Here is a 27,831-nt window from a genome sequence, read left to right on the forward strand (position 1 = left end):
TTGGTGGAGGTAATAACAATTAAAACTGCAATTACAGCACAAGCGTCCATTCGTCATAATGCATATATCCATATAAGAGCCCATTTTCAACTGCAACACCTACAGGAATTGATCCTGGACTGGACCCAGGATTGAACCAAAATTACGGCCCAATCTTTGTTCACGTGATGAATCGTGTGCGTGTGAGAGTCTGTGTGTTTACGCACGTGTGCATGTGTTTGTGCAGCATGCATGTCGTCCATGTGTGGCCTTGTGTTCCGTGTGTTTGCCTGTCTGTGTGTGTGTGTTTGTGTGTGTGTGTGTGTGTGTGTGTGTTTGCCCGCAGTGTGGACTCAGGACATGTATGTGCCGCTGACTGAATGAGCTGCTGGCTGTGTGATGTGTGGGTGGGCTGGTTGTTCATGCGTGTGCACGTGCATCTCCAACGCGTTTTCTTTGCGCGTGTCTCCATATGCTTTGTGGAAACTTGAATGATACATTTCTCTCCCTCCGTCGGAAAACGCGCTCCTCTCCTCCCGCCGCTGCCCTCCCTGCGGTCGGCAATTAGCCCCTCCCCTCATAACACAATGTTCTCTTCGGCTGCAGGCGTCACAGCACCTAATCAGAGCATTAAAAGCCTTGAATCACCAGAGGGAAGGAAATGGGAAGCGTGCAACTCTCCAGCCTACTCATTAGTTCCTACCTGGTTGAGAACAAACAAGTAGAAACTGCACGTTGAAGAGATGGAGGGAGGGGGGGAGGGAGGGAGGGGGCACAAGAGTGGATGAGAGAGAGATGATGGAGAGAGAGAAGTGGCACGTGCGCTCCCATCCCATATGCACACACACACACACACACACACTCTCTCTCGTCCTTGTTTACTGTTTATGTTCCTGCCGCATTTCATTTGCCATTGATGACTTTGTTTGTATTCATGGCCAGATTCTCACTGCTCAGCTGGAGGAGCTGAATGGAACGTGACATGAGTGTGAGTGTGTGTGTGTGTGTGTGTGTGTGTGTGTATATATGTGTGTGTGTGTGTGTGTGTGTTTTGCTTGCATGTGTGAATATATACATGACTGTTTGATTGTATTTGTGGGTTTGTGAGTGCGTGCGTCATTGCAGGTATTGGGCGCGTGTGTGTGTGTGTGTGTGTGTGTATATATGTGTGTATATATGTGTGTGTTCGCATGTACAAGCAAAGTGGTGACAGTGTGTTCCTTTCCGTGATGAGGTGATGTGTAAATGGAGGGTTGAGGGCTTTTTAGAGTCCAGCAGAATCTGAATATGAATCATCACCACTAAACCAAAACAACACATGGCCTCACACACACACACACACACACACACACACACACACACACAGCTACTGGTCGGGCATGCGTCATAACGGCACTCATTTGCATGACGTAGGGACTGCATGTCCACTGCATTCTTTCTTGCTTTATGCATGTGTGAGTGTGTGTGTGTGAGAGAGTGACAGAGAGAGAGAGAGAGAGAGAGAGAGAGAGAGGCATAGTAGTTTACAGTGTGGAAGAAAAATACCACTTCACTGTCTCCTTGTATGGTGTTGCATGGTGTGTGTGTGCCTGTTTGCCTGCAGCGTAGACATGTATGTATTACTGACTACAAGTGCTGCTGGCTATGTGTGTGTGTGTGTGTGTGTGTGTGTGTGTGTCGTCCAGTTAAAAACAGAAACACTGTACAAACATGCTTGTGCAGCCTTGACCCAATCCAACCACCGCTGTTGCCTTGCTGCCCAGCACTACTACAGGAGCCCATGTGCACACACACACACACACACACACACACACACACACGTGCCACACTTATTCTCCAACAACATGCAGTACATTGACTCACACACACACAACTATACACAACCAGCAATACTGTTATTGTGCCATCTGATACTTGCATCCACATTTCCATTAAATTGCTGCCGATTTTTGCATGAAAGTGCACACACACACACACACACACACACACACACACACACACAAAAGTCCTGTATTAGAAAGCGCAGGGCAAAACCTCGCAGAGTTGTGGACAGAGAAGCGATAGAGCGGGTTACGAAGCTAAAAACGGACAGAGGCAAGAGTAGAACGAGAGGATTCTTTCACTTTTTTTTTTTTTTTTTTTTACCTCGTCTTCTCCTTTTTTTCTCCCCTGTGGAGACGAGGAGAAGGCGAGAAGCGTCTCTAGCGGAGCCTCCAGAAGGCTCGTAGATAAATATTTGCGGTGCCATGATGGCCGAGTCTGGCTGTCTACCCACAGTCATACACATTCATGCATACACACACACACACACACACACACACATGCACAGACACTCACCCACACCTAGACACACGTTTGCATGCCTACACAGTCAAGCCCACTCAGTTATAGCTTGTGCACGTACACACACGTCCACACACACACACACACGCGCGCGCTCACTTCCCTAGTTACGCCCCGTATTCGCAGAACTGCACCGTGCTGAATCAAGAAACTAAGGTTACACATAGTAACTTAATCCAAAGGGGGCGGCCCCTGTGGTGTGTGTGTGTGTGTGTGTGTGTATGAGTGTGTGTTTGTGTTTGTGTTTGCGCTGTTGCGGTGTGAGGGGGCAGGGGTGTCTCTATTAATAATTACACAATTCATCAGACTGGAGCAGAGGCCAGGAGCTGGCATGTGGACACACACACACACACACAAACACACACACATTGAAACTGTGATTGGCATTGGTTTCTAAACCCTCGGGACAAGATTTCCAAATGCAATCCAAATTCCACATTGTCAGCCCCCCCTCCCCCCTCCCCCGTTATTGCAACTACCCCAAAGTTTGTCAATCGTCCCTCTCTGTGCTGTTCTGCATCAGATCTTCTGACTCTGCAAAAAACAATTGAGTCGGTGAAACAGTTACAAGTGAGTTGAGTTTATATAAGCAGGTCGAGTAGTGAGGAACACATTTCTTATTTACAGCCTCGGCCTGACAGACAGAGGAACAAGGGCTTTGAATTAAAAGATACCTGGGTTTTCTCAAGATGAATTGTGCTAACGACCGTCGGCTCTGTCCAGGAGTTTCTGTGCAAACTTGTTCTTCCTCATTTTTATCATGTCCTCTCCCCGCTGCTGTTCTTGCTTGACTAAACAGCCGACCGGAAGTGGAGGAGGAGGAGGAGGGGAACTCCCACAGTGGACCACATGAAAGCATGAAGCACATCCGACTCAGGCTGTTGTGTGTGACGGCATCAATCATTGGTTTGAAATGGATTTTTGAATTAGTAACAACAGTGGAATGACGTACAGACACAATAGCAGGAGCTACAGGACCAGTAACAGATACATGGAGCACTTTCCCCTTTTTCTATCCTGTATGTTCAAATGGAAAACTCACCTGTCCCGTTAGTTGCAGATCTGACATCCGATTATCTTGTGTTGTAGTTTTTATCACATCCAAACTGACATGCGTGGTTTGGTTCTCTTGTAATAGCAATGCAAACTATGAGCATAATTTATCCACAGTTGCTTCCAAATGAATGGGAAGTTATAGTAAGTGCAACAGTTTCAGGTTTGGGGCAAAATTATCTTGACTTAGAATAAAAAGAGGCACTGTTGGAAGTGATTTGACCAAGAATTTTTTTAAGATAAGATTTTCAGAGAACTTTTTCATCTGGTTCTTAGAAAACTTTAGAAAAACCACCTGTGTGACTTATTTTTTTCTTAATTGAACTGAAAGTCTGCGTGGTTTAGCAAGTTTCAGTTTTCAATGAGAAAATTCCTGGAAAATTCCTGGTCTCAGAGCAGTGATATGAAAAACAGATTTATCCTATTAACTATAATTTGAATTCTGGTCTATTATCTGTTCATCCTGCACTGTGGCTCAACTCTTAAAGAAGGTGACGGTGAACGGCGTCTTGTGTTTCACTCTGTTTGTCCCTCCATGTCAGACTGAAGCTAGCTGGCTTCTGGCATTCTGGGAAAAGCATTACTCTGAACTGAGGACCCTGCCTGTTTAGGCTTTCACTATAGTAAATCACTTCACTCAAGACGTGTGTGAGTGTGTGTGTGTGTGTGTGTGTGTGTGTGTGTGTGTTTATTCTGTAGGGCCATCCACATGCTTTGGCAGAAAGTGGCAGAACTGGTGGAGCAACACAACACAGAGAGAGACAGGCAGAGAGAAATTGGGGGTCTGAGTCAGCAAGTGTGTGTGTGTGTGTGTGTGTGTGTGGGCGCGCACATGAAGCGTGGGTTGGTTGGGTGTATATATCATTGGGGGTTGCAAAATACTCATCATGGAGATCCAATTTTGGAGGGGTGTGTGTGTGTGTGTGTGTGAGAGAGAGAGAGAGAGAGAGAGAGAGAGAGAGGGAGAGAGAGGGAGATAACATTGCCCAAAACCCTTTGGTCTTGTTGGCTTTAGCTCTCTCTGTCCTATTCTGTAGTCGGGGACAGAACGTCCCATGGCACATTTCAGTACTCTAGCCAGCATCTGTTACACAAGGACACAAACACACAGATACACACACACGCACACATGCACGCACACTTTAAATGCTATATTTACATCCACGGAATATAATTTAAATTCAAACAGGGTTCAAATTTTACACATGTTTTTAAGGAATAGTTCACCGCAAAATGAAAATTCAGTCATTATCTGCTCACTCCCATGAGGAACATATTGGACTTTTGGACCCACAACAAAACAAAACACTTGGATTATGCTGCATGAGCTGTTTGGAGAAATTTGATGGACATCGTACTGGCTTCAATGGGGTTTCAACTGACATGGAGGTGCGTAGAAAATGACTTTTTGGGGTGATAATGACTTAATTTTGGGGTGAACTATTCCCGTAAGGACATACAAGGACAGAAGAAGTGTTGGTCTCCTATACCTGCAGAGGTTTGCTTTGTGTTTTGTCCTGTTTCGAACTGACCTGCACTCTGTAAACCTGCGACAGCAAGTTTGTAGGTTTAGGTATCAGGACCATCATCTGATAAACACACACACACACACACACACACACACACACACACAGCGGGGTTTGGCTCGCTCTCTAGCAATGCTGCCGATCTCTCTTTATACCTTTTTAGCATTGCAAAGTTAAAGCCTCCCGCCGTTTACAGTGTGCTGACAGCGCAGACAGGTCGACATGCATAATGTCATGACAGGATAACGAATGCAAAATAGATGTTCAGATTTTGTTCACAGACGATCTATAAATACTTGGTTTGGATGTGAATGTGTGAGCGGGGGAGCAAGTGTGTGTGTGTGGTTTTTTTCTCCACTCAGCACTGCTTCTCTCTCTGTCTGTCTCTCTCTCTCTGTCTCTCTCTCTCTCCACACATTCCTTCTCCTCTATGTGGCACAACACACCCACTCAGTCTCCCACTGTGTCGGCTGTATAATGAAACTAGCTAGCCTGGAGCCACTTGTCAAAAAGTCTTTTTTTTTTTTTTTTACTTCATCCTTGAATCCATTATACAATCATTTAAAAGAATATGACAAACCACTAACTGAAATTACAGCAGTCAGACCTTGCATAATGATCAAAATGAGTTTAGCATTTTGATAGAAAATTTATAGAACATTTGTGCAACTTGCTGATTTTGGCGTCAGAATCAACATTTAGGATGTCATAAATTCACCTTTAGGTAAGCACATCTGAGTTAAAGCCCAAATATCTCCTTTTCGACATATGTATTCATATCTCTCTCTCTCTCTCTGTCTCTCTCTCTCTTTCTCTCTCTCTCTCTCTCTCTCTCTCTGTCAAGAGATTTCATAACACCTTGTCTCTACTCTGCAGCAAGGCCTGTCCTCACTAAGATGCGTTTCTGCATGCGTGTGTGTGTGTGTGTGTGTGTGTGTGTGTGTGTGTGTGCGTGTGCGTTCATGTCCACAGTCCAACAGTGTTCTTTCCATGTCACTGTGCAACAATATACCCCGGTCAAAGCCCTAAGCACATACTGGTATGTACACATTCATATACATTACACACACACGCACACATGCACACACACACACACACACACACCTGGATAAACAGCTTGTTACATAACTGCTGCAGTGGTGTGTTTGGGGCCACGGCGGTGATTGACAGCGGTGGGGTCAAAGGCGAAGAGGGAGTGTATGTGAGATTGGGAGTGCTGCAATAAGCATGTGTGCAACACAGCAACTGTGCACAGCACTCCTCTTTCAGTCCCACACAGTCTGCGCTCCACAGCCAACCAGACAGAAGGAAATATGGAAACTTACAGCTAAACATGAAGGGAAAACACGCCGAGTTCATGTGTAAAGTCTGTGTATTCCCAGTGAGGGTGATTTAAACCAAAAAAATGCAGCCATTCAGACGCTGACTTCTGATGTTGCTGTGACGTTTTTTTCTTTGGATTCAATGTCGATGAAGTTTGAGTTTCTGTAGGTGGCGCTCTTTTCTTCGCCTGTTCACTACCCGGTTCTTCTTCTATTTATTCCAAACAAACCGCTGTTGCTGCTTCTCACAACATACGCATCATTTTTCGGGGGCGTCCCGGTGGCTCACCAAGTAGCGCGAGAGAACCATAAGGCTCAGTCCTTCCCGCAGCGACTCGGGTTCGAATCCGGCCTGCAGTCATTTGCTGCATGTCCTCCCCTCTCTTTCTCCCATACCTTCCTGTCTTTCTCTCACACTGTCTCTATCTAATAAAGCAGTGATTCTCAAACTTTTTTATATCAAGGACCCCTAATTTAGTCCACATTGGGGCCATGGACCCCCATTTGATGAGATTTTGTCTCTCTGACCCAAATCTGAGAATATTTTTATTGCTAGATATGATTTTGTCCAGAATTCCATGACTATCTGTATTGTAGGTAGAGAGATAACAGTCAAACTATGATCAAAACAGTCATTCTCCTACATTCTATAATTGTGTTAACTTCTTGTAAATTAAATAATGGTGAAGTTTAACAATTCATCAATTTGCTGGGGACCCCCTCGAACCCCCTCAAGGACCCCTGGTAGTCCCCGGACCCCACGTTGAGAACCACTGTAATAAAGCATAAAATGCCTAAAATAAATCTTAAAAAAAACAAAACACGACTTCTTGTGTGCCAGAGCTTTTTTTTCCCTGGAAAGACCTAGCTGCTACCGGCTGTACAGCGCAGCACATGTAGCAAAATGTAAAAGCTTTTATGCACTTTGTTTTACTGGGTATAGGCGAGGTTAAATCACTATTGTGTTATATCAATCAATGTGGAGAGTCGCAAAACGGAAATTTGCTTGTATAAAAATGTCACAGATTATTACTTTAGATAGGTTAAACAGACATTTACTTTATTTGAAGACAAGAAGACAGAGACGGAGAGAAAATGGCCATAAAGCCGTGCACAGACTGGATGTATATAACAGCTGTTTGGAGGATGCTTCTATCCAAAGCACCTTTACAGTCATACATTCTCAGTGTGGGTGGGCCCAATGGGAATCAACCTCCTAACCGAGGCAATATTAGTGCTACACAGGAACACACAGAAATTGCGGAGTTAACTAAATGCTAATAATCAACAATCATTATAGACAAATACCAGCCTTGTCTCCCAGCTGAGCTATTTTGGCTCCTAAAGGAGATTGAATATGAAATCTCCTATACAGGATAAGTCTGTCTTCAAGGATAATGGGCCTCATTCACAGACTATTTTCGTAAAACAATTTCCTGCATTGTTTTTTTTCGTTTGTTTGTCTTTTCTATATCTGTTTTCCGACCTATTATAAACATTATTTGAATTCCGTCCAACCAAGCTGGTCCAGTGCATCTTATCAAAACCTTGACAGACTCAAAGCAGTTCTATTAACCGAGCACACATCCACAGACTTGCTGACTTCATTGCTAACAAATCGCACTGTCAAAACAGACGCACACTCTGTGGTCAGATTGAGAATGTTATATCTTCATGACCCACAGACCTTCTGGCGTCACTGGAAGAAATGAACCGGTCTGACACGGGCGGCATTCTGCTGGCTTCAGTCCGCCAGGGCTCATTCCACGTATTTGCAGCTGTGTGACGCTGAATCCCGGCTCATGTTGCGGTGTTGTACCTCCCTCTGCCCACTCGCCCCCTTCAAGGATAAAGTGATTTAATGTAGTGAACGGTATAATCACAAGAGCCTGATTTGAGGGTGCATTGTGGGGGAAAAACCCTTTGACTGCAACTTCTTTAGAATGTCCATGTTTTTCTAATAACGTAACACTTTAATGATCTCCGTAGGGAAATTTGATTTTTTTTCCTTGCCCTCTTCCGCAGGGGAGGTCAGGGTCACTTCAGCAGGGCGGAGGCTTGCCGACGTGGAGCTCGAACCCGCATCGCACGGTTGAAGAATAATTCCTCGAACCACTAGGCCACCCAGTTTTTTTTTGTTTTTTTTACTTGAGCGCAAGGCACAGATTCACGTGTCCGAGGCATAATAGGTTTTACGGCCCTAGGGCCTATGAGACCCATTTAAGAAGATGAGATACAGCGATGCGCACCGTGGGAATTTTCAGCGATTCTCATTAATTTTTTTCCCATATTGAAGATGGATGAATGTGTATTTTAGCCCCAGGTCTGGCCTCCAGCAGCGGCCACTGCTAATATTGTTTACTCCTCCTTTGTCTTTTTGGTTTTCTTCCTTTTTCATCTACTGTTACTGTCTAATAGGACCAGGGTAGGTCTGCCCACTTTCCTTAAAAATAAAAAAATGACTTAACCCTAATTGACTGAGTGACCAGTGGACTTGGTGACTCACATCACGTTGCTGAGAGCAGCTTTGTGTCTCCTTGGAACCGAGCGGCCCGAAAATGACAGACTGACACACTCGATTTACGACCAGAGAACAGGGTGGTTTTCACTTTTATGCGGCTCTCGATTGAGACATCACATAGACCCAGACTCTCCCATTACACACATATACACACAGACGCACACACATACACACACACCCACACACACGGGTGGCTGGAGAACAGTTTATTGGCTAGACACCGGCTGCGGAGGCAGATAGCCTCGCCTTACCTCTTGAGTTAAAGAGTCTTGGGAGAGAAAGGGGAAGAAACTCACACCAGCACACACACACAGAGTCGCTCCCACAGTCATTATGACATCGATTTGGTCACGGATGGAGAAACGATGCAAGGAAATGAATGAGATCAATAGACAAGCCGCCCCGGGGAGAGGGAAGGAGCGAGGGATGGAGAAGCTGGTGGGGAAAAAAACAAGGATATCTGATTAGAGTGGTTAGGAGAGGAAACGTTTCCTGTCTGGTTGCATATAACTGGGTCTTGTGTGTGTGAGTGAGTGAGATTGAGAGTATTAAGATCGGGCAATGGACGTAGATGCCCTCATTGAACTTACCCAAATCGTTTATGTTTCTGTTTATTTCCTGCATGCCTGTGTTTTGGAGAAGATCATCATTAGGCAAATGTCATCCGCATAATTATAGTATCTTCCCCTGTGTTCTTTTGTGTGCGTGCCTCTGTCTGGTTTGGTGCGTGTGTGTTTATGTGTGTGTGTGTGTGTGTGTGTGTGTTCATGGCGGTGCACCAGTGCGTGTCCAGCCTGTCTCCTCCAGTCTCTTTGGTTGGTTGGCCTGATTGTTTGTGTTGGTGTTTTCAGGCTGGCTGGCTGAGCGAGGGGTTGCTCTGCTCTGCTCTGCTCTGCTCTGCTTTAGGCCGTCATGGCTTGGCCGGCTGGCAGGCACCGTCTGTGCTGAGGGGGACTAAATATAGCACACTGCACCAGGAAGAAGACGAAAAAAATGGAGAGAGGGAGGGGCGTAAATATAGAGTACCCCCCCGTACAATTAGAGAGTCAAGCAGGGCTGGGAGATTTTTAGGGAAGGCGACAGGGGGAACTCTCTCCCTCAGCCTGCTCGCCGTACTCGCTCTGTGCATTTGTTTGTCTGTCTGACGGCGGCTTCAGTGGCTTTTGCAAGTCATCAGATTAGAGATTACAGACAGTAACTGTTGAAGGGCATTGGAAGAATAGATGCATGGTCATCATGACACTGATTTCATTTCTAACTCTAAACTCTGCACTTTCCATTCCCTCTCTCATTCATTGATCATAAAATACACCTATAGCATATGATGTGACTTTTACAGGCATGAGAAAGTGATAATATACAGCAAAAACACTCAATAAGACCCTGATCTGAGCAACAGCACAGGATCCATCATTAGTGTTTGGGCTAGCTGGTGAGACTCACAGCATTTTGCATTATTGCAGTAATGACATTTTCCCAATGATACTCAGTTGCGCAATATGATGCGAAGCGCTGAAATTGCCAGAAAAACCTGACATGTTTTCTGGATCTCTCTGTTCCCCTGTGTTGCTCACACACACACACACACACACACATACATTCTCTCTCTCTCTCGCTCTCTCTCTCTCTCTCTGTTTCACACACATACACACATACGTTTGACTCGATGCCTGCAGCAGTAGGTGTCCTCACTTTCTCCTCTCCCTCCCCCCTGTTCTCTTTATCGCTTTCCTCCTGTCTGAATCTGTGTGTCGACTCTTTCCACCCCGTTTGGCTGTGTATCCTGTATTTCTGTTGTTCATTTTATGGTCAGAGCGTTCCCAAGCCGATAACCAGACACTGATATATCCTACATCAGATATTATAATTAACCTGATATGCGAGGGAGACGGTAAATAAATGTCATAATATTTATTTCTTCCTCATATCTGGGTTATTGTTTATTGGGTATGTAACTGAACCATTTCCTCTCTCTCTCTCTCTCTCTCTCCCTCTGTTTTTTTTCCAGAGTGCTGATGTCACTGCCCTCTCCTTGTAACTGTTGGGAAAAAATCTGGTACCACTCAGAGAGCTCCATAGCTCCTCCTCTTCCTTGTGTGACCACCGATCACATTGCAAGAGGAGTTGGACTGGACACGCCCCCTGAAGCACTTTGACTGATGGAAAATGTTCTTGTTTTTTTTTTGTTTTTTTTTTGCTTTCAGCTTGTTGGTTGTGGAAACCAATGGGGATGTGTGCCAAATGAAATCCTTGAAAAGCTATTAGTTGCTCTCATTCCTTGAGTGAAAGCCAATCAGCGAAGGGTACGAAAAGCAACCGGAGACTGATTTTCTTTTCTTTTTTTTTTCCAAGAGAAAAACTCAAATCATCAAGAGTACAATGATGGCTGAATATTTAGAGTATGATAAAAGAAAATATATAGAATTATATATCTGCTCAAAAAGTGCCTCATTTTCAGATTGTAGCCATTTTACAAAGAGCTTCAACTTAGCCTCGACTAACTGAAGCTTTGGGTTTTTTTTGTGCTTGTTTTGAAGTAGTAACGAATGACGCAGCAGAAGAAACCGATAAAGTGGATAGCACTGGTGTGAGATGTCGCTAACAATAATGATGATAATGGTACTAGCAATCTGCTGGCCTTACTGTCTACTGTGAGAAATAACATTAGCATAGCTGCTGTTAGCTTCCTGCTCATCGCTTCACTGACGTTGCTTTTACCCTTTCCCTCTTTCTGCTTTTCTCTTTCTATTTCTATCTTATACTCTTTTTTCATATCTTACATTCACAGCACCGTTAATATAGCCATAAACCACCAGTATTAAGCATTGAAACAAAAGGCACTTGTAGCAGGGGATAGCTAACTAAGGCCAGCTACAGTATGTCAGATTAACATATTAGCTTCGTGCCAGGAGGTAAATTCAGCGTCCTGCTGACTACAGCTCAGGGCGAGACCCCTGAAATACAGCCAAGCAATCCCATTAGTGCTATTAGCTCCAGACAGTTGTGTCTCACTTAATCCCCGTCGTCTCAGGATGCTAAATAATGTACAGTACATGCAGCAGAGGATAGAGACCCTATCAATAGCCATGCTAATGCTAGCTTTGCAAAGGCCAGCATTGACAACGCCGGTCTCTGCGGCGGTCAGCGTGCTGCTATCAGCGACGGTGGGTCGGTTCGCTTTTCAATTCAATCAGTACAAAACGTAAAGTGAAACTGCTATCCACTGCTTAATGATAGCACCTGTCAGTTGTCTCAGTTATTTTATAGGATAGGATAGCAAACTTTTTAAGAAGAGAGTTTTTACATTTTTGAATTTTAAACACAGTCCATTGGTTGAATTGAAAGTGAATTGGGTCCCACCCTGGCTAGTGTTAACTGTCATTGTGGTTACAGGGCAACTAACCATTTCTATCTCCTCCTCCATCCCAACTTTCTGTCTCTCGCTTGGCTCTTACTTTAATCTTCTCCGCTATGCATCAGCACTTAAGTGCCTGTCTGTCTTATTTGTCTGTCTGTCTGTTCTCTCCACCCCCTCTTAGCAGCTAGCACTATTAGGGCTGTTCTAGCAGAATATATCAAGTCTATTTTTGTGTCTATTTTTGTCTCTGTACAGTTCTCTTAAAGTAATCTGTTTATGTTTGTTGATGTGACAATGATCTATGAGAAGACTTGACCGACAACCACGGCCCTAATTGGAGGAGGTTCGGACTGTTTTGCTGTGCTTGTGACGGAGGACCCTGCAGGGCCATCAGTGCCAAAACACAACAAAAGAAACTATGCTGTTCTCCTCTCCGACGGCACCTCATGAAGCAACCTTCAGTTCTCAAGTCCGGACGTATCGCTTTGTTTTGTTGTTTTAAAAAATGTAACCTTGCTGATGTTTTCTTTTTGCAGCGGGGTAAAAACTGTGACATATCTTGCCTCGCAATCTGCTTATGTGACACTTTTGAGATAAAGGTTATTGTGAGGACTCACGTTTGCTTTAGTTTACCATGAATTTGCCTCTGACTTTGACCAATGGATTATGTTTAAAAGAAATGCATGAACAGAATGAAAAGGCCACCACAAAAAAGAAAAAAGAAAACATTATTTCTTATAACACCCACGCATCTACGCAGTCCCAAAGTGTATTCATGTGTTTGTCTGCCTTTGGTCTTTCATGAACTTTCTCACCCTGGTCATGTGACTGTCGGGGGCCTGGAGCATAACAATGCAGCTTTATTACGAGCAGATTGGGATCTGTGGTTTGAATTGCCCCTAATGGTTCCTAATGCAGAAGTGGAAAACAGATTGGACTTCACCCTGCCCGGCCGTTCGAACCGGGGCTCATTGAGCGATACGACACATAAACCGAGACATTCACGCAGACTCGCAGGCAAGCACATGATGAGTAGTTGCAAATTTTCCAACATCTTTTGGAAGTGGTCTTTGATTATGACTCAGCAGTCCTCAGCCAAACCACAAAGGCTTGAAGGTACCAGTAGTTTGGAAGAAAGCGCACAAACAGACTTGGATGGTTTTCAGATGCTTTCAAACCTGACAAGAAGATTTTTTTTTTTTAATCCTGCCATTTAAAACCCCCTTCCAGCTCTGAGCATCTCGTGAACTTTTGGCTTTTTGAATGAACCGTGCTTTTACTTTGTCACACTACCTGCAGCCTGGGATAGAGTCACGTTTCCACTGGCTGGCCTGTTCAGAAAGGGCAAGTTCTTGTGTTTTGATTTGAGACTTGATGGTCGTAGCCGTGTATCATGAATAAAGTTCCTTAGGGAGAGCTCAGGCGAAGGGGGGTCCCAGAGTTTTTAAGTGGCTGTATGTTTTCATTCATTTGTGATGCTAGTGAGTTTAGAGATGTTCATAAAACAGGCGGGAAAGTGCTGCTGTTCTACATTGTTTTAATCTCTCCTTTCCCTCCTGGCCCCCCCAAAGGGTTGGTACTGAATGGGAATATTGTGATATTTGCCGTTGATGTAGACAATTTCACTTTTGTTGCTTGAGAAAAAAAAAAAAACATCCGACTAAAAAAAAAAAAAAAAGTCAAACAACAAAAGGAGTCGTGGTTTCTTTTATTCTTTTATTTCCCAGACGGAGAACAAAGTTTCCTTTTAAGTGACGTAATGGGGACTCGGGGATGGATGTGTTAAAAAGACGCTACGTTTTATAGGCTGAGACAAGTGTGACCATCTGCATGAGACGCGACAGATATGGGCCGCCTCTTGCCATTTCACACTCTCTCTCTGTCTTTCACACACTGAGCACACACACTCGCTCATACAGGCTGCGACCACAGCGCAGATGTCGTAATGTGGAAAAGAAAACAGCTTGATTGTTATCCACAAAGCCTTTTTAATGGTGTTTGTCACATTCACCACTCCCATTGATAAGATCATTTCCACTCGACGGTGGCGGGTAGCCAGCTGAGTTAATCACTCGTCTTACTGGTAATTTGACCAACTGCTGCCCGCTGGGTGAGCTGTAAGCCACCGCCATCACTCACACACACTCACACACACACACACACACAACCCCCACTCTTCCCTCTCTCTGATTTCTTTGACACTGCACTCCTCCTCGCCACACAGTTCAATTTAATTAGATAAGCATTATTGGTATGATAAATCTGAGCTGCTTCTCCTCTCTCTCTCTCTCTCTCTCTCTCTCTCTCTCTCTCTCTCTCTGTCTCTCTCTTTTGAATTGAGTCCATATTGCTATCATGTATGGGATCTTGTATCGTCCTCCTCACTGTCGCTGCAGATGGCCAGGTAACTCAATCCCACCTGGGTGCGATTGTGCGCCAAGGCACCATAGGAATGAATAGGAATGAGAACACACACACACACACACACACACACACACACACACACACACACAGAGACCTGGCCTGCACCTGCCTGAGAGCCATACAGACGCTCTCTCACTTTCCTTACTGTGAAAAATGAGGTCGATGTGGACAAAAAAAAGCCCCTGTCAGCACCTGTAGTGGTGAGAAGTAGAAGCCCCCACACCCACACCTGAAGGTACTGAAACCCACACTGACCTCTATATATATGCAGCTAACTCTTGTTCTCTCACACCTTAAAGTGCGTCCCAAGGGGGATTTGAAGCACAACTGCAGATTTGTTAGTCTCCTGTAGTTTCAGTAGAGATACATTACCCAAGGAAGAGCTCAAGAAAATGATGCAGTTTTTTTCCTCACGAAAGCCAGGATTCATGAATGAGTAAAGTGAACCTGGAAAAGGAAACCCTCCAGCATTTAGATTCACCCTGAGGTGGGGCAAGGCTCTTATACACTCGCTCTTCACACTCTCGCTGTTAAGACTAAACCTTCATTCCTTGGTTAGTGTGAGCAGGTGGCCACACAGAATTAGGAAACCCACATTTGACCCTGGTTATGGCCAAGTATGTGACAGCTCCATGGAAGAACAGAAGAAGAAGGAGGAAAGGTAGAGATGATATATGCCAGCGCTGCTCTTTGAGAAGGAGAGAAGGAGCAGTGGAGGCGGGTGAATGAGTTTGGGCACAGCTGCCATCTGGTTGTCGTGGCGACAGGCAGTGACAATGCCTGCCTCTGCTGTGGTGGCAACATCTCCGGTCAAGATGGGAGAGACAGAGGGAGGGGGGGGGGGGGGATACTGGGTGGGAGCCAATGCAAGAGGACACCGAGTTCAAATGACAGAGATGCGCTGGCCAGAAGCCAACAGGTGGGACTGTTGTGTCTGCCTGGGCAAGAGCACCGTCTCCTCACTGTGTGTGTGTGTGGAAACAAAGGTGCCCACTGTGGTAAAGCATTATGTGGCCCTGACCCAAACACTATCACAGTCCCCTGAACACACCTTCATGCATACATGAGCGCACAGTGGCAAACCAGACCCAGACCACACCTGTCTCTCTAGTATGTGACCTAAGTTGAAGTTAAGTTTTAATTTTGCACTGATAAAACACAAAAGCAAAGGTATTTAACCCACATTGCACAAGATACCACAATGGGAAAAAGATTCAATCAATCTATGAAGGTGAAATAAAAAAACACACAAAACACACAAGGGATGTGTTCCTTTCAAATCCACTTTAGACCCTTCAAAGCATGCTAATAAGAACCTTTATGTGACTTTATGTGACTATCATATATATCAAATGAGAAGGTCTCTTAAGGGCTTTGTGAATTGTATAACTCTCCAGTCAAATATACGTCTTGGCCTGTGTGAAAGGGCGGGAGGATTATTTTTATGGTGTTTACATCATCGGGCCCAGCCCTGCGGAGCATGTTCAGTCCGCGCTGCCGCATGTTGGCAAAAATACGGGAAGTCTTCCTGTCTTTATGACTTCCTCCCCGGCGCAGACCACAGGAAGCTGGCTGTATGTAGGACACGGAAATAGCTCTGGCTCCCGAAGCAGATGTGGGAATGTGGATGTATTCCACGCTGTAAATGACTTCCTTCCCGTTATTCACACTTCAAGTATATGGTGGTGTTTTGAGTGATGATATGAAAAGTGGTTGAGATCTGTGAGGGAAGTCTGTACATTTGCACACATCATCTTTTCCCCTCACAAGTAACCATAATAAGCCACATGAGTAACCTTACAGCTTGTTTTTAACCTAACTGCTCCTGTAAGTAACCCTATGCTGAACCAAGCCAATAAAGCCCTTTGAATCGCAGTGGATTACAGAAGGTACACTGCAAGCAGCTTCTGCTAATCCTCCCAACTTTCTCCGCCGCTCCATTTTCTTTAAGATAATGTGGCGCAAATCTGTTTTCTATTGGTTTTCAGTCCTTCCACATAACTTTGAGCTCAAAGTTAATCGCTGTAGCCTCAATAAAGTTGGTTTACACACACAGTCATGATCAAACTCAGTGGATCCAATGGTTGATCCGCTGCATGGCATGCAAGGTAATTTGATCCACGAATGCCACAGCCGACGCAACCATTTTCTAATGTATTTCCAGCCCTCTTTCCTCACCACCCCCTCTTTCACATAGTGTACTTAGCCAAACAAAAAGCCTTTCTCTGTCTTTCCCTCCCTCCCCCTTTCTCCCTCGCGCTCTCTCTCACCTCCCATTTTGCTTCATGAGAGAATGTTTGCCATGATTATGGATTTGTCTTTATTACAGGGTGCATGCAAAATTAGCTCTTTTTTGGGCTAGTCTGAGGAAGGGTAGGTTGAAAATGTAAAAAAGTGCCACATGGAGTGAGTGAGGGAGTGAGAAAACGAGAAGGAGGAGGAGGAGGAGGGGGAGGAGGAGGGGGAAGAGGAGGGGGACTGTGAGGCCTCTGTGCTTTATTTTCCTTGAAAGCTCCCTGAAAACCGCAGACACATGGTACAGAATTCCCCTCACAGTAGGAGAGGGGGAGGGCCAGTTTGCAAGAGAACACCGCACTGTCTGTGATAAACACACACACACACACACACACGCACACACACTCAGAGGGAATATTAGAAGCAAATACACACACTTGGAAGGAGCGAGTGTGTGAATCAGATACACAAAACACTCCAAAACACAAAAGACTCCACAGAGAGGACTTTGAAGGAGCCGGCAGGCCAACACCTTCGCTTTGTACTGTTCCCCGTCAGACAGGCATGCCAGCACATGGGACCTGAAAACATAAACCACACATCACATCACCTTGTAGCGCCTCTCAACTCCAAGGGACACTTCTATGGGAAAGTAGACGGTTCCACTTTCCACGGGTATTGGGGGGGGGCGAGGAGGGGGTGTGGGGAGAGGCACGCTAATCCAATGTACAATGTGCTTAACTTTGATTGGCAGATGCTTCAAGCTGACCCCCCCCCCCCCCCCTCGCCTTGGGGCCCCTTCTAGCTGTGGAACGGCAATTGAGGACAAGTGGAGAACTGGTATTTTGGTGAGGCAGGCCGGCTGGGAAAAGGTGAAGGGTCGCGTGTCGTGAATGGACCTGAGGGGAGCTGTGATCTGGGCTTAGCATGGACCCAGTGCCCCTGAAACAGAATGCTTGGTTGTTGGGTTGCTTGATGTGGGTGCATGCGCCAACATCCATTTTGTTGTGGGTTACTGGGTTTTTGAACAGCAACTCTGGCAACCCGGCTGTAAACTTGGGACAAGCTCCAGACAAACATAAAATAATTCTGCAGTTGTTCTTCTCTGCTGCAACTTGCTTTGGATTCACTGCTGCATCAGTGTTATATTTCTGTAGTAGCAGATCTATCATGAGAACTACAATATACTTTAGAACACACTTGGAGTAATGAAATGGATGCCTAATGCCATCTAGTGGAATATATAACATCTGCACTTACTGTAAATGCACAATCAGGTCACTATACTATAGGTATGCTAATTCAATAACCTCACGCCAATTTACTAAATGCTGACAATATAGATAAGATTATGGCAAGATAATGCTAAACTCATTATTTTGATCCCAGCTAACAAATTTATTTCCATTACAAACCCTTTTATTCCTTAATTGTTGAGATCAATGGGCACAACCCACATAATGACTTGTTCTACTCAAATACACTTTGTATGCTTATTAATGGCTTGGCAACATCATGAAAAGAACTTTTCACAAAGGAGATGATCAAATTTTCCATTTCATAGCGTGTCAACCCGGAGACCAGCATGCCGAAACCTCCTTTTAAGCTTGTAGAGGGGATGGAAAGTCTGTGTCAGCATATTGAGTAGCCACTGTCTGGCAATGGAGACACTAGGAATGGGAAAACCATCATTTTATTACAAAAAATAAAAGAGTTTCAAGTATGTCCTTCCTTCACTTTCCTCTCAACTAATACTCTGCATGACATTATGCAAAAATATTTTCCAAAGACGAAAGTTATGCTCAGAAAACCATGTTTGACCTCTGCAGCTTTCCCACTGAGCATAATACTCGGTTTCATAATTGCTCCCAGGAGAGAAGATATTAAACTAAGCTGGAAACACAGAGGAGCTAAAGCCATCGTTTGGACTTTCTGTATTTCAGCTGAGGTCAGAGTTGGAAGATGTCACTCAGTAAAAATGTGATAATACCAGACACAGTTTAAGTAGTATTTGCAAATAATTCTCAGCATTTCTTATAATCTGCTTGCAATTCCAGATGAGTCATGTTTGCCACATAGGAGAATACAGTGAGAATGTCAGAAAGTTGAGACTCTCAGGAAAGCATTTGAAACCCAATTCAGTTTACTTTCGGGACAAGTCATCTTACACTATGTGAATTGTTCTGATGAGGTACACATTACCCATCTGGTACTCTAACTAGATTAAAACAGTGGATGAATCAAAAATATAGTACTGTGTAAAAGTCTTAGACACATGTAAAAAAAAAAAAAAAAAATCTGTAAAGCAAAGATGCTTTCAAAAATAATTAAATTAAAAGTTTCTAAATATAAAAAGAATACTACAAAGAGCAGTCTACTGACACATTAATGCAAAACAAATAAATAAACATCTAAGACAAAAATTATATAAAAAAAAATCTAAAAGGTGCCTAAGACTTTTGCACAGTACTGTATAAAAAGTATTAACAGTAAATACCTCAAAATTCAGGCCTTTGACTAATGTCTAGAAAAGTCATATTAAAAGCCCTGTTTGACCAAGATCATAATCACAAGGACTTTTTTTTCAACATTTATTAGAGTTTCTCCAAGCATACAAAAACTCTGCCCAAAAAAACAACTTTGTGTCATCTATCTGAATGGGACAGTTTCATTGACTTGAAGGAGATGTTACCAGCTGCTTTCCGTAGGTAATCTAGTTCCAACAGTTCTTCACCAAGCGCTCCGAGGCTTTCTGAGGAAGCGGATGACAAGGCCGGCAAAACATCAGATGGATTCAAACCTCCGCTTCCCTCTTTTTCCAGGAGTGCATCAGATGTATTCATTTCACTGTCCACATCTTCACTCTCCTGTTTGTTCCCCTCGACACTACTGAAATCCTCTGTCTCACCTTCAGCATGTGCTTCTGTACTTCTGTCGTCCTCTTCAGAGTTTACAGCTGAGGTCGCAGGAGCGTTTTCAACCACAGATGTGTCAACCTCCCAAGGTCTTGTCTGGCCGTTACTTAACACCCCTGCTTTTAGTTCGGTTGTAGCTGTAGCGTAGGAACCCGACTGAGCATCATCCGGTGTCTGAGTTGTAGCTCCAACACCACTAAACGAAGCACTTCCCAGGATATCAGCATACCTAATAGCTCCAACCCTGACAGGGTGCTTGGGCAGCCTGACTATGGGTGCATTTTCAGTCCTATTAGTAGATTTAATAGGATTTTGATCATTTTTGGCCTTCACACGTTTGCCTTTCACCATGCTGCTAGTGGCATTTTGCTGTTTGAGAAGTTCAGCCGTCATTGGAAATGGTTTGGTGTTGCCGGGCATTCTTGGCTTAGGGACTGATGTGGATTCTACTTCGAAGTGACCTGCTGAAGAGTCTCTGGCAGTTGGTGAGGCTGTAGTTGGGTTTTGTTCCTCATAATTCCAGTGTATTTTGCTCTGTGCACTTCCAACTTTGTATCGAGGTGACTTAAATCCCAGAAAAGCGTAGGTTTTACGATACTTTTTGTATTTGTCGAGCTCATAGCTGGGGTGCTTGACTGATTCTATGCTCCCTGCTGTCTTTGGTTTAAGGTTTTTACTGCTTGGGTCCTTTAGGCTCTGTGTGGATGTTGGATTGATGGTAGTTGGCTCAGTTTCAGTGGGGGCCGTTTGATTCTGATCGGATCCAAGATGGACGTTTGAGAACTTTGACCCCTGAACCCCCTCATCCCACAAGAGAGTAGGGAAGAATGTCTCATTGGGTAAACTAGAACTTCTGAACATTTTGTAACTTGAAGGAATGTAGCCATTCAATTCTGAGGCGTCTCCTTCTGGATCAGTGTTTGAGCTTGCGGGGCCAAGATCTGAATTTCCTGTGGTAAAACTCTCATGGTAACTGGAGGATCTATCAAATGTGACTTCATTTTCTAATGGTGTGCTGGACCGGATCATATCAGGCCTCAACATTTCTTCAGTCTTGATGTTTCTACCATTAACCGTGTAGATATCTGCTTCTCCCATAAGTCCACTTGGATTGTTTCTTGTTGGATGCTGTCCATGCGTAGATTTGAAAGAGAAAGGCTTGTACCGTCTGTGGATTATACTGCTTTTGGGTTGCCAGACCTGTGAGCTGCTGGATCTAAACCTTTCAGGACCCTGCTGGACCATGCCAGACTTGTCAGTTCCAATGGCTGAAGTTTTGGCACCCTCTATCTGCTCAGAGATGGCAGTGCGAAGAGGTTGAGTGTTGAACCCTTTGAAAGCATTTGTTGTTTTGTAGCTTCTGAATTGTCTCTGATCTGGGTCGTTGTCCTTATTGCCATCATGCTCAGTCAGTATGGGCTGGACATCCTTAAATCCTGATTTGAATGCCCTTGGTGCGGAATCAGACGTGGTTTGGACATCATCTAACAGAGCGTCAGGAAAGGGTGAGGTGTTAGATTTAACTTTAAGTCCAGAGAAGTCAAAGAAATTACCTGATTTCTTGAATTTGTATTCCTGGGAAGAACCTCTATGGTGATAAAAGACTGAACTCACAGAAACAGGTTCAATAGCATCATTCGCACCGGCATCTCCAACAACATGAGGCCCCGAATCATCCGTTTCATTTAGAGGAGGTGAAGCAGTAGTGGGGGCGGCTCTACTCTGCCCAAAACCATACTTTGGCAACAAAGAGGGATATACATTGGCACTTTTAATTCCATAGTCCATGGTTTTATCAAAGCTGTATCTCTGAGAGTTGATCCTTCCATTAGAGCTTCTGGAGGAGAGAATAGACGGTTCTCTATTTTCCTCTACAGCCGGCCCCTGAGGATGATATTTAAACCCTTTGAAGCCGTAGATGCTGCCAGGTTTGGAACCACGCGTGGATCCCCCAGGTTGAGTAGTGGTGACTGGGCTTTTTACTATAGGTTTGTCATCAACAGCATGGGAATTCACAAGCACTATAGGGACAAAACTTTTCATGGCCTTGCCTTTCTCTGAAGAGGGACTTAAGGAGGGTTGAGAGGGAGTATGTGTTGTGGTGAGTAGGGGGGAACCATATATGCTGAAGACAGGTTGGTATTTGCTGAAACCATCTGTCTTTTTATTAGAGTAGGTCTGACCACCGTACTGGACCACTTTGACATTATGATAGAGTAGGTTGGCATTATTAGAGGGACGTTGCACTTCACTGCTTGGATCTTTTTGATTTGATTGTTGTAATTGTTCAAAACTTGATGAAAGCCTGCTGTAAGCTCTTGGGGCAGGGGGGCTTTGCTTACTTGGCGTTGCAGGAAAAGTTTTCACACCACTTAAGGTTTTTTGTCCGTTACCTAGGACTTTATTAAGTGTCTCATGTTTGAAAAATGAGGTTTCAGGGTCCTTGAAGAGATAGGACTGGACCTTTTTATGTGTTGGTTTCTCACTGCTACTCACTGAGTGTAAACCCGGGGAGAAATTTGTGATTGATGGCACCGGTTTCTCTGGGCTAATGTTGTGTTTAGTAACGGTGGAGACTAAGCTATTGCTGATGGATGGTGCATAACGGGCAGTTTGGCTTTTGAATACTGGAAATTTGCCTGATTGAGCCCCGCTAGATGTACTCCACGTTCTGGGCACAGCAAGTTCATTCGTCTCTTTATAGCCACCATAATGCATTCCTGAACTTGGAAGTGAGCTACTCCAATATCTACCACTCTGGGATGAAAAGGGAGAAGGATTAGGGGGTTGCAAAACTGTTTTATGTCCAGAATGATGATCACTTCTGCTTTCAGTCGCTGTTGGAAAGTTACTTTTAGGAACTGTGCCTTGGTTATCGGATTCTTGAGCGTCACTGGGATTCCCAGCTGACCAAACACTGGAGCTCTGATAAAAAGGACTGACAGCAGCAAAGTCTTTTGTATGAGATGCTTTTCGGATGATCGGTGCCAATGTGCTAAAAAGACTTCCAGATCTGGCTTTGTGGAATGAGCTAGGCCTACTGGGTGTGCTGTACTGTCTGTCAAAGGCGCCACCATTTTGAATGATCACAAATCCACCAGGTTTACTGTTTTGGTCGCTTGGTGCCTGTGTGTGAGACAGAAGATGCTGGTTCACTCTGGCTTGCTGCCTCTCAAAGGTTTGTCCTCTGAGCTGAGAGGAAGCAGTGTAAACGCTGCTAGCCGGTTTCACCCCACGTGAGCTGTAGCCGCTCTGCATCCTGATGATTCTTGGTTGGGAATTAATGCGTCTGTCATCTTGGCTGTCTCGATCGTAACTGACGCTGCCTTTCGTAGACTGCACAGTGTTTGATTGATGGTCAGTGAAGGAATAGTCTCTATCAGGAGGTTCTTTGATAGACTCAATATCACCTTTAGTTCCAGTTTTGAGTCCAGTCTGGACTGACAGCAGACCAGCAGTGAAGGGATGAGGATGGCTGTAAGGATCATACAAAGGTCTCAAGATATTGTGCTTTACTCTGCTTTCATCCTGGGTTGTTATGGCACTGGCTGAAAGGTGAAAACAAGGGCAAAATAAGAAAAATAAATGTTTTTATCTTTCTAATGTCATAACTTATCTTGACAACTCATTCACATGGTGTGGTAGAGAGATATCTGAAGAAATGCAGACGTAGAGACAATATATAAACAATATGTAAATCCTTCTGGTTGAAGTCCAGGTTTAATTCTTTAAAGTTGTGTTGCTTAATGAAATGGTAATATATTTAGTGGTAAACCTCATATTATAGCCTCATTTCATACCCTAACTGGTTAAATATAATGTGAAATTACAATGTCACCATGCCACAAGATCAAGTAAGTACACTTCCAAATGTAGGATACATGCCTTGTTGTCATATCTCTCCTGCTCTCTAAATAAAATCCTTATTCCCTAAAATAGTTTTACAAAATATACCAGCATACAGTTGACTTGCCTTGTTAAACACATGCCAAATAAACCAATACCAATGTTATTGTTAAACGGTCAGCTGTAGCATAAGTAGGTCAGCCTACATCTGACACCTTCAACCAAAACATGCCGCATGACATTTTTTTAAAGGTTCAGTAAGATAAGCATTAGGTTATTTGCACATACTGTGATATATTTGCTCTTACCTCTTGCAGCAGCTGCACAGACCAGCACACAGACAAACAGTCTGCAGAGAAAAAATCTCAAAGGAGTTGGTGCAATTCACAGAAATCAAAAGGTTGCAAATCAAATGATCACCAACCTTCTTCCCCTTTTATGTTTCAGAGTCAAACATTTCTGCAAAGTGTCTGCAAAACGACTGGATATTTACCTTGAACAGAGAAGAAAGCTGCCTGGCATGATTGACAGCTGCCACCCTGAGTTTGTATATAATATGACTGTCAGATGAAAACATTAAAGAGAGATGTAATCCTGTTGTCAATTCTTGATGCTCTGCTGCTGCTGCTGCTGCTGGCCGTGAGTCTGATTGGGGCAATTCTGTTCACCTGGAGGAGCTAAATCACTTCCTCAAGCTGGCAAAGTAGGTTAGTTTTCCTATTCCTAGACTGTCTTAGCTATTATCATAGTTGGGTCATACAGAATATTTCATCTTTTATTTTTTAAATGTTTTCTGAATTTGATTTTATATGTTTTAAAGTAGGCCAGGCTATGCTGACCATGTTATCTGCAAGTGCAGATTAATTATTAGGGTGCACATGTTGACTGGCCCAACTCCCCACCCAATTTTATTTATTCATAATATTGTTGTGCTGCATGTAGTCTTGGTCTCCATAGAGCTGAAAAGTGAGATGAAACGAGAAGCAGTGGTTTACTCATTTATTTTTCCTTAAATATGTAACAAACTCTTCAAAAATAAATACATTCATGTAAAGAATAAATATTATTATTGCATTAATAAGACTTTCAGCGTTAGCACCAACTATAAAAATAAGACATCTTTAGTCATTCATAATGCACAGTGGAATATAAATATATACGTATATATATATTATTTTTTTTTAGTTTCCATTGAGTCTAATGGTTAGCCTATATTGGTTCATCCTATTAGTGGGCTAACCTATGCATAGTAGTCTGTTACATCACAAATAACAGGTGATTATAATCAAATGACAGCCACAGCCAATGAGCTGTGTATATGGTAGAGCATCATATTGGTAGGAAATGTATGTGATATCATGGGAATACTATGAATACAAGCTTTACTCAGAAAGCTACAAGGTTAATATGAATCATCTTGTTCATTCCACTCCTTGTCCATCGGTCTTGCCAGCAAGAAATCACCATCAGTCCATGTTGAGAAAGATGTTTGGCCCATTGAGAATAATTAGGCATCACATTGTCCAGGATGTCTGAGGCTGCAGACTCCTCAAAACATGTAGCATGACATCATGGCGATGTCCCTCAGATCACCATCGGTCATACAGTCTGTTGAAGGAAAAAAAGGATGCATGAGAAAAAAGACTTTACTTTTTAAAGCTAAAGTGATCTTTATCATCTAAATTCACATCTGGGTTGGTAGTCATGTAGGCTATTAACTGTATTCTGTTATGTTACCTATAAGACTAAAGTAGTCTATGCTTATGTCAGACACACGTGGAAAAGTAGAGGTTTAGCCTACTTCTGAGAAAACTTTTAAAGTGAAAGCGAGAAACTCAGAAGGCTATTAAATAGCCTAGTGAAAAGGAAAGTTGTAAAAGTGGAAAAAGTCCTAAACTTTCCAATATCTGACTTTTTCCATATCTGTAGGCTTCTTTTATACCTCAAATATGGCACAGTGACCTGAGAGAAACATCACTGAATCGGGGAAACCCCGATGAGTCACCGATTATTATTATTTATTTATTTATTTATTTATTTTTTTAGGTAACTAGTAGGCCTAACTGTAATAGAATACATTTTTAAAGTAACCTACCAAACCCTGACATAGATAGTATAGGCTAGGTCTTGTTGTTGTCTATATTGTTGTTTGGTGTAATCCCTTGAATTACGTTATAGTAGGCTATAGTTTCCTAAATAGTAAAAAAAAAAAAAAATCAAAACCTAAACGAATAGCTCCTAAGCTACTGTTCATATTGTTGTTTGGTGGTCGATGTGGTCTCTGACTGGAGATTTACCCAACTTTTTATTACCACATCACTTGTTATACACTGTGCTGTCTGTTCCTTTTAGTAACTCCCTACAATTTGGTTGAAAACTCCCTCTACCCACATGAATGGCTCTGCCAACACAGAAGACATGACGACATGTAAACCCGGCGATTTATGAACCACAGTCTGCTGCCTACTTACGCACTCCGCCCCTCGGCCGGCTCATTTTCCCCCAAACTCGCTTCCACGACCGGCGGAGCCTCCCACCTCTAGAACCCGGGGACGACTCGCTCTCCTCGGCCTGGCTCTCGGGCAGCGTCCGCTCACAGTCACAATCTTTAACGTCCTCACCCTCGTCCTCCTCCTCCTCAAGGACACCGGCGGCCACCAGGCGCTCAAGGACGCACTCGTCAACCCTGAGGGCCGCTCTCATCTTCCCCTCACCGGAGATAGATGTGATGTGTCGGCACAGCGGGCAGACGATTAATTTCTCCTGTCCCGGACCGGCCTCGGGTCCCTGGGGCCGACAGAGGGCCAGCAGGCAGCTCTCACAGAAGCTGTGTTTGCAGTGGAGCTCTCTGGGACAGCGCCGGCCCGCGTTGTAGGATTGGTAACAAATTCCGCACTCAAGCTCTGAATACATGCTGGTGTCTGATAAGTCTGGCGTGAGCTGTTCCCAGTAATTTACTCGAGGTTTGAATGGAGAGGTGAGCTGCCCGGGCTTATACAGCGTTGCACGAGGAAGTGCGTGGGAGGGGGAGGGACTCAGAGTTTGACAGTTTGCCAAAGACTTAGCTAGTATTCTAGTTCTTGGCTAAACATATGAATGACTAAGCGCCAAAAAAAAAACAAAAAAAAAACAAGTCTGATGCAATGAAACTCAGGGGCCCATGACACACACACACACACACACACACACACACACACACACACAGACCCCCCCCCCACACACACACACCATACTGTATATGGCACAAGTGTATCTATTCACCCCTCAACAGGACATGGATTTACTCACTGTTGACTTGATTTGTGAATCATTCTTCCACTCTGTAATTCAACACACACACTGTCCCACAATACGTGCTCCTGGCCACACAGGACAAAGTTACAGCCAGGTAGAAGTTGGGTAAATAAATGAGATAATGTATTGATCTGTCACTGGGTTTCAGCTGACTTGTCCAAAAAAGTTTAATCTTGAGGTGAGTATTTATTTGAGCTACTAGAATCTCTGCTTTTCTTTTTTTTTTCTTCCTCAGCACAATCTATCTTAATCTTCTTCCAGGCTTTCCCAGAAATCTCAGCAGGTTTCCCCTCCCTTGTTACTGACACTCTGCAGGGTGTGTGTCGTATCGGTGACGTGACGTTACCACTTTCGACTCCATAGTAATCCCCAAACAAAGTCCTCTGCCTATCAGATGTCCCAGCCCAGGCTCCTTTCATGGTGACTTCCGCCTCCTATGATCTCAGTCTCAGCCAAGAAGCAACAGATCTGTGTGTGTGTGTGTGTTTGTTCTATTGTCTCTTGTTGTTATTTGTAGATTAATTTCCCCCATTCTCCCTCCCCCAGTGCTGTACTTACTGTAAGAGTGTTTGGTTATGTGACAGCCAAAGTAATTTCCAACCTGCTGTGTGATAAAGAAAATGCAAAGTACAAAGACAGGAGAATATTTAATGGGACATGAACTCATTCTGGTGACGCTTGAAAGACAATTTATTAACCTGACCTAAATCTTAAGAAAGGTCAGGCCTGTGTCTCTGGTGTTTCATTAAATGTGTGTCAGTATTTATAGCAGTATATTTGCTTATAGGATAACTTGTGATACAGCAAGATCCGGTAAAAATACAGAAAATCCCGGCGTAAAAGTCCCTCCACAATGAAAGGGTTCGGTACTTTTGTAGTTTGGCTTCATTTCCTCACATGGATTAAATAAGATCAACATGAGTGTTGTTCCCCAAACAACTAGGGACCAAATGACACCTAATGGTTTAAAAAGCAGAACAGTGTTGCCTGTCATATGCTAAGGCCTTCTCTTTAA

General features: G+C 43.9%; 2 protein-coding genes across 2 annotated transcripts in view; one reads left to right on the forward strand and one right to left on the reverse strand.

Moving 5' to 3' along the window:
- LOC139641054 (insulin receptor substrate 1-B-like) overlaps positions 1-13,757 on the forward strand; it is a 34,146-nt gene extending 20,389 nt beyond the window's left edge. Inside the window, 1 exon segment of the mRNA XM_071515284.1 lies at positions 10,753-13,757. Coding sequence (XP_071371385.1) covers positions 10,753-10,760 — 8 coding nt within the window. The 3' untranslated portion in view covers positions 10,761-13,757.
- Positions 13,758-24,514: 10,757 nt separating this feature from the next.
- LOC139641061 (RING finger protein 227) lies at positions 24,515-26,476 on the reverse strand. Its single transcript, XM_071515295.1, has 2 exons — positions 25,994-26,476; positions 24,515-25,130 (listed from the first exon to the last, which is right to left on the reverse strand). Exons 1-2 carry the CDS (start codon positions 26,433-26,435, stop codon positions 25,072-25,074), a joined length of 501 nt encoding a protein of 166 aa, XP_071371396.1. The 5' UTR covers positions 26,436-26,476; the 3' UTR covers positions 24,515-25,071.
- Between the last annotated feature and the right edge of the window lie 1,355 nt (positions 26,477-27,831).

This window comes from Centroberyx affinis, unplaced genomic scaffold, assembly GCF_046629955.1.
Source record: "Centroberyx affinis isolate AG114_WGS23_722 - 3 ecotype Tasmania unplaced genomic scaffold, CSIRO-AGI_Caff_v1 ptg000335l_1, whole genome shotgun sequence".
Classification (NCBI taxonomy): Eukaryota; Metazoa; Chordata; class Actinopteri; order Beryciformes; family Berycidae; genus Centroberyx; species Centroberyx affinis.

What these genes read in the sequence shown, in the direction of transcription:
- LOC139641061 (XM_071515295.1), bottom strand. Translation starts at nt 26,435, where the DNA reads ATGTATTCAGAGCTTGAGTGCGGAATTTGTTACCAATCCTACAACGCG. An exon ending in CCGGCCGAGGGGCGGAGTGC is followed by an intron (nt 25,131 to 25,993) that starts GTAAGTAGGCAG and finishes TTCCTTCAACAG; the next exon opens with ACTGTATGACCGATGGTGAT.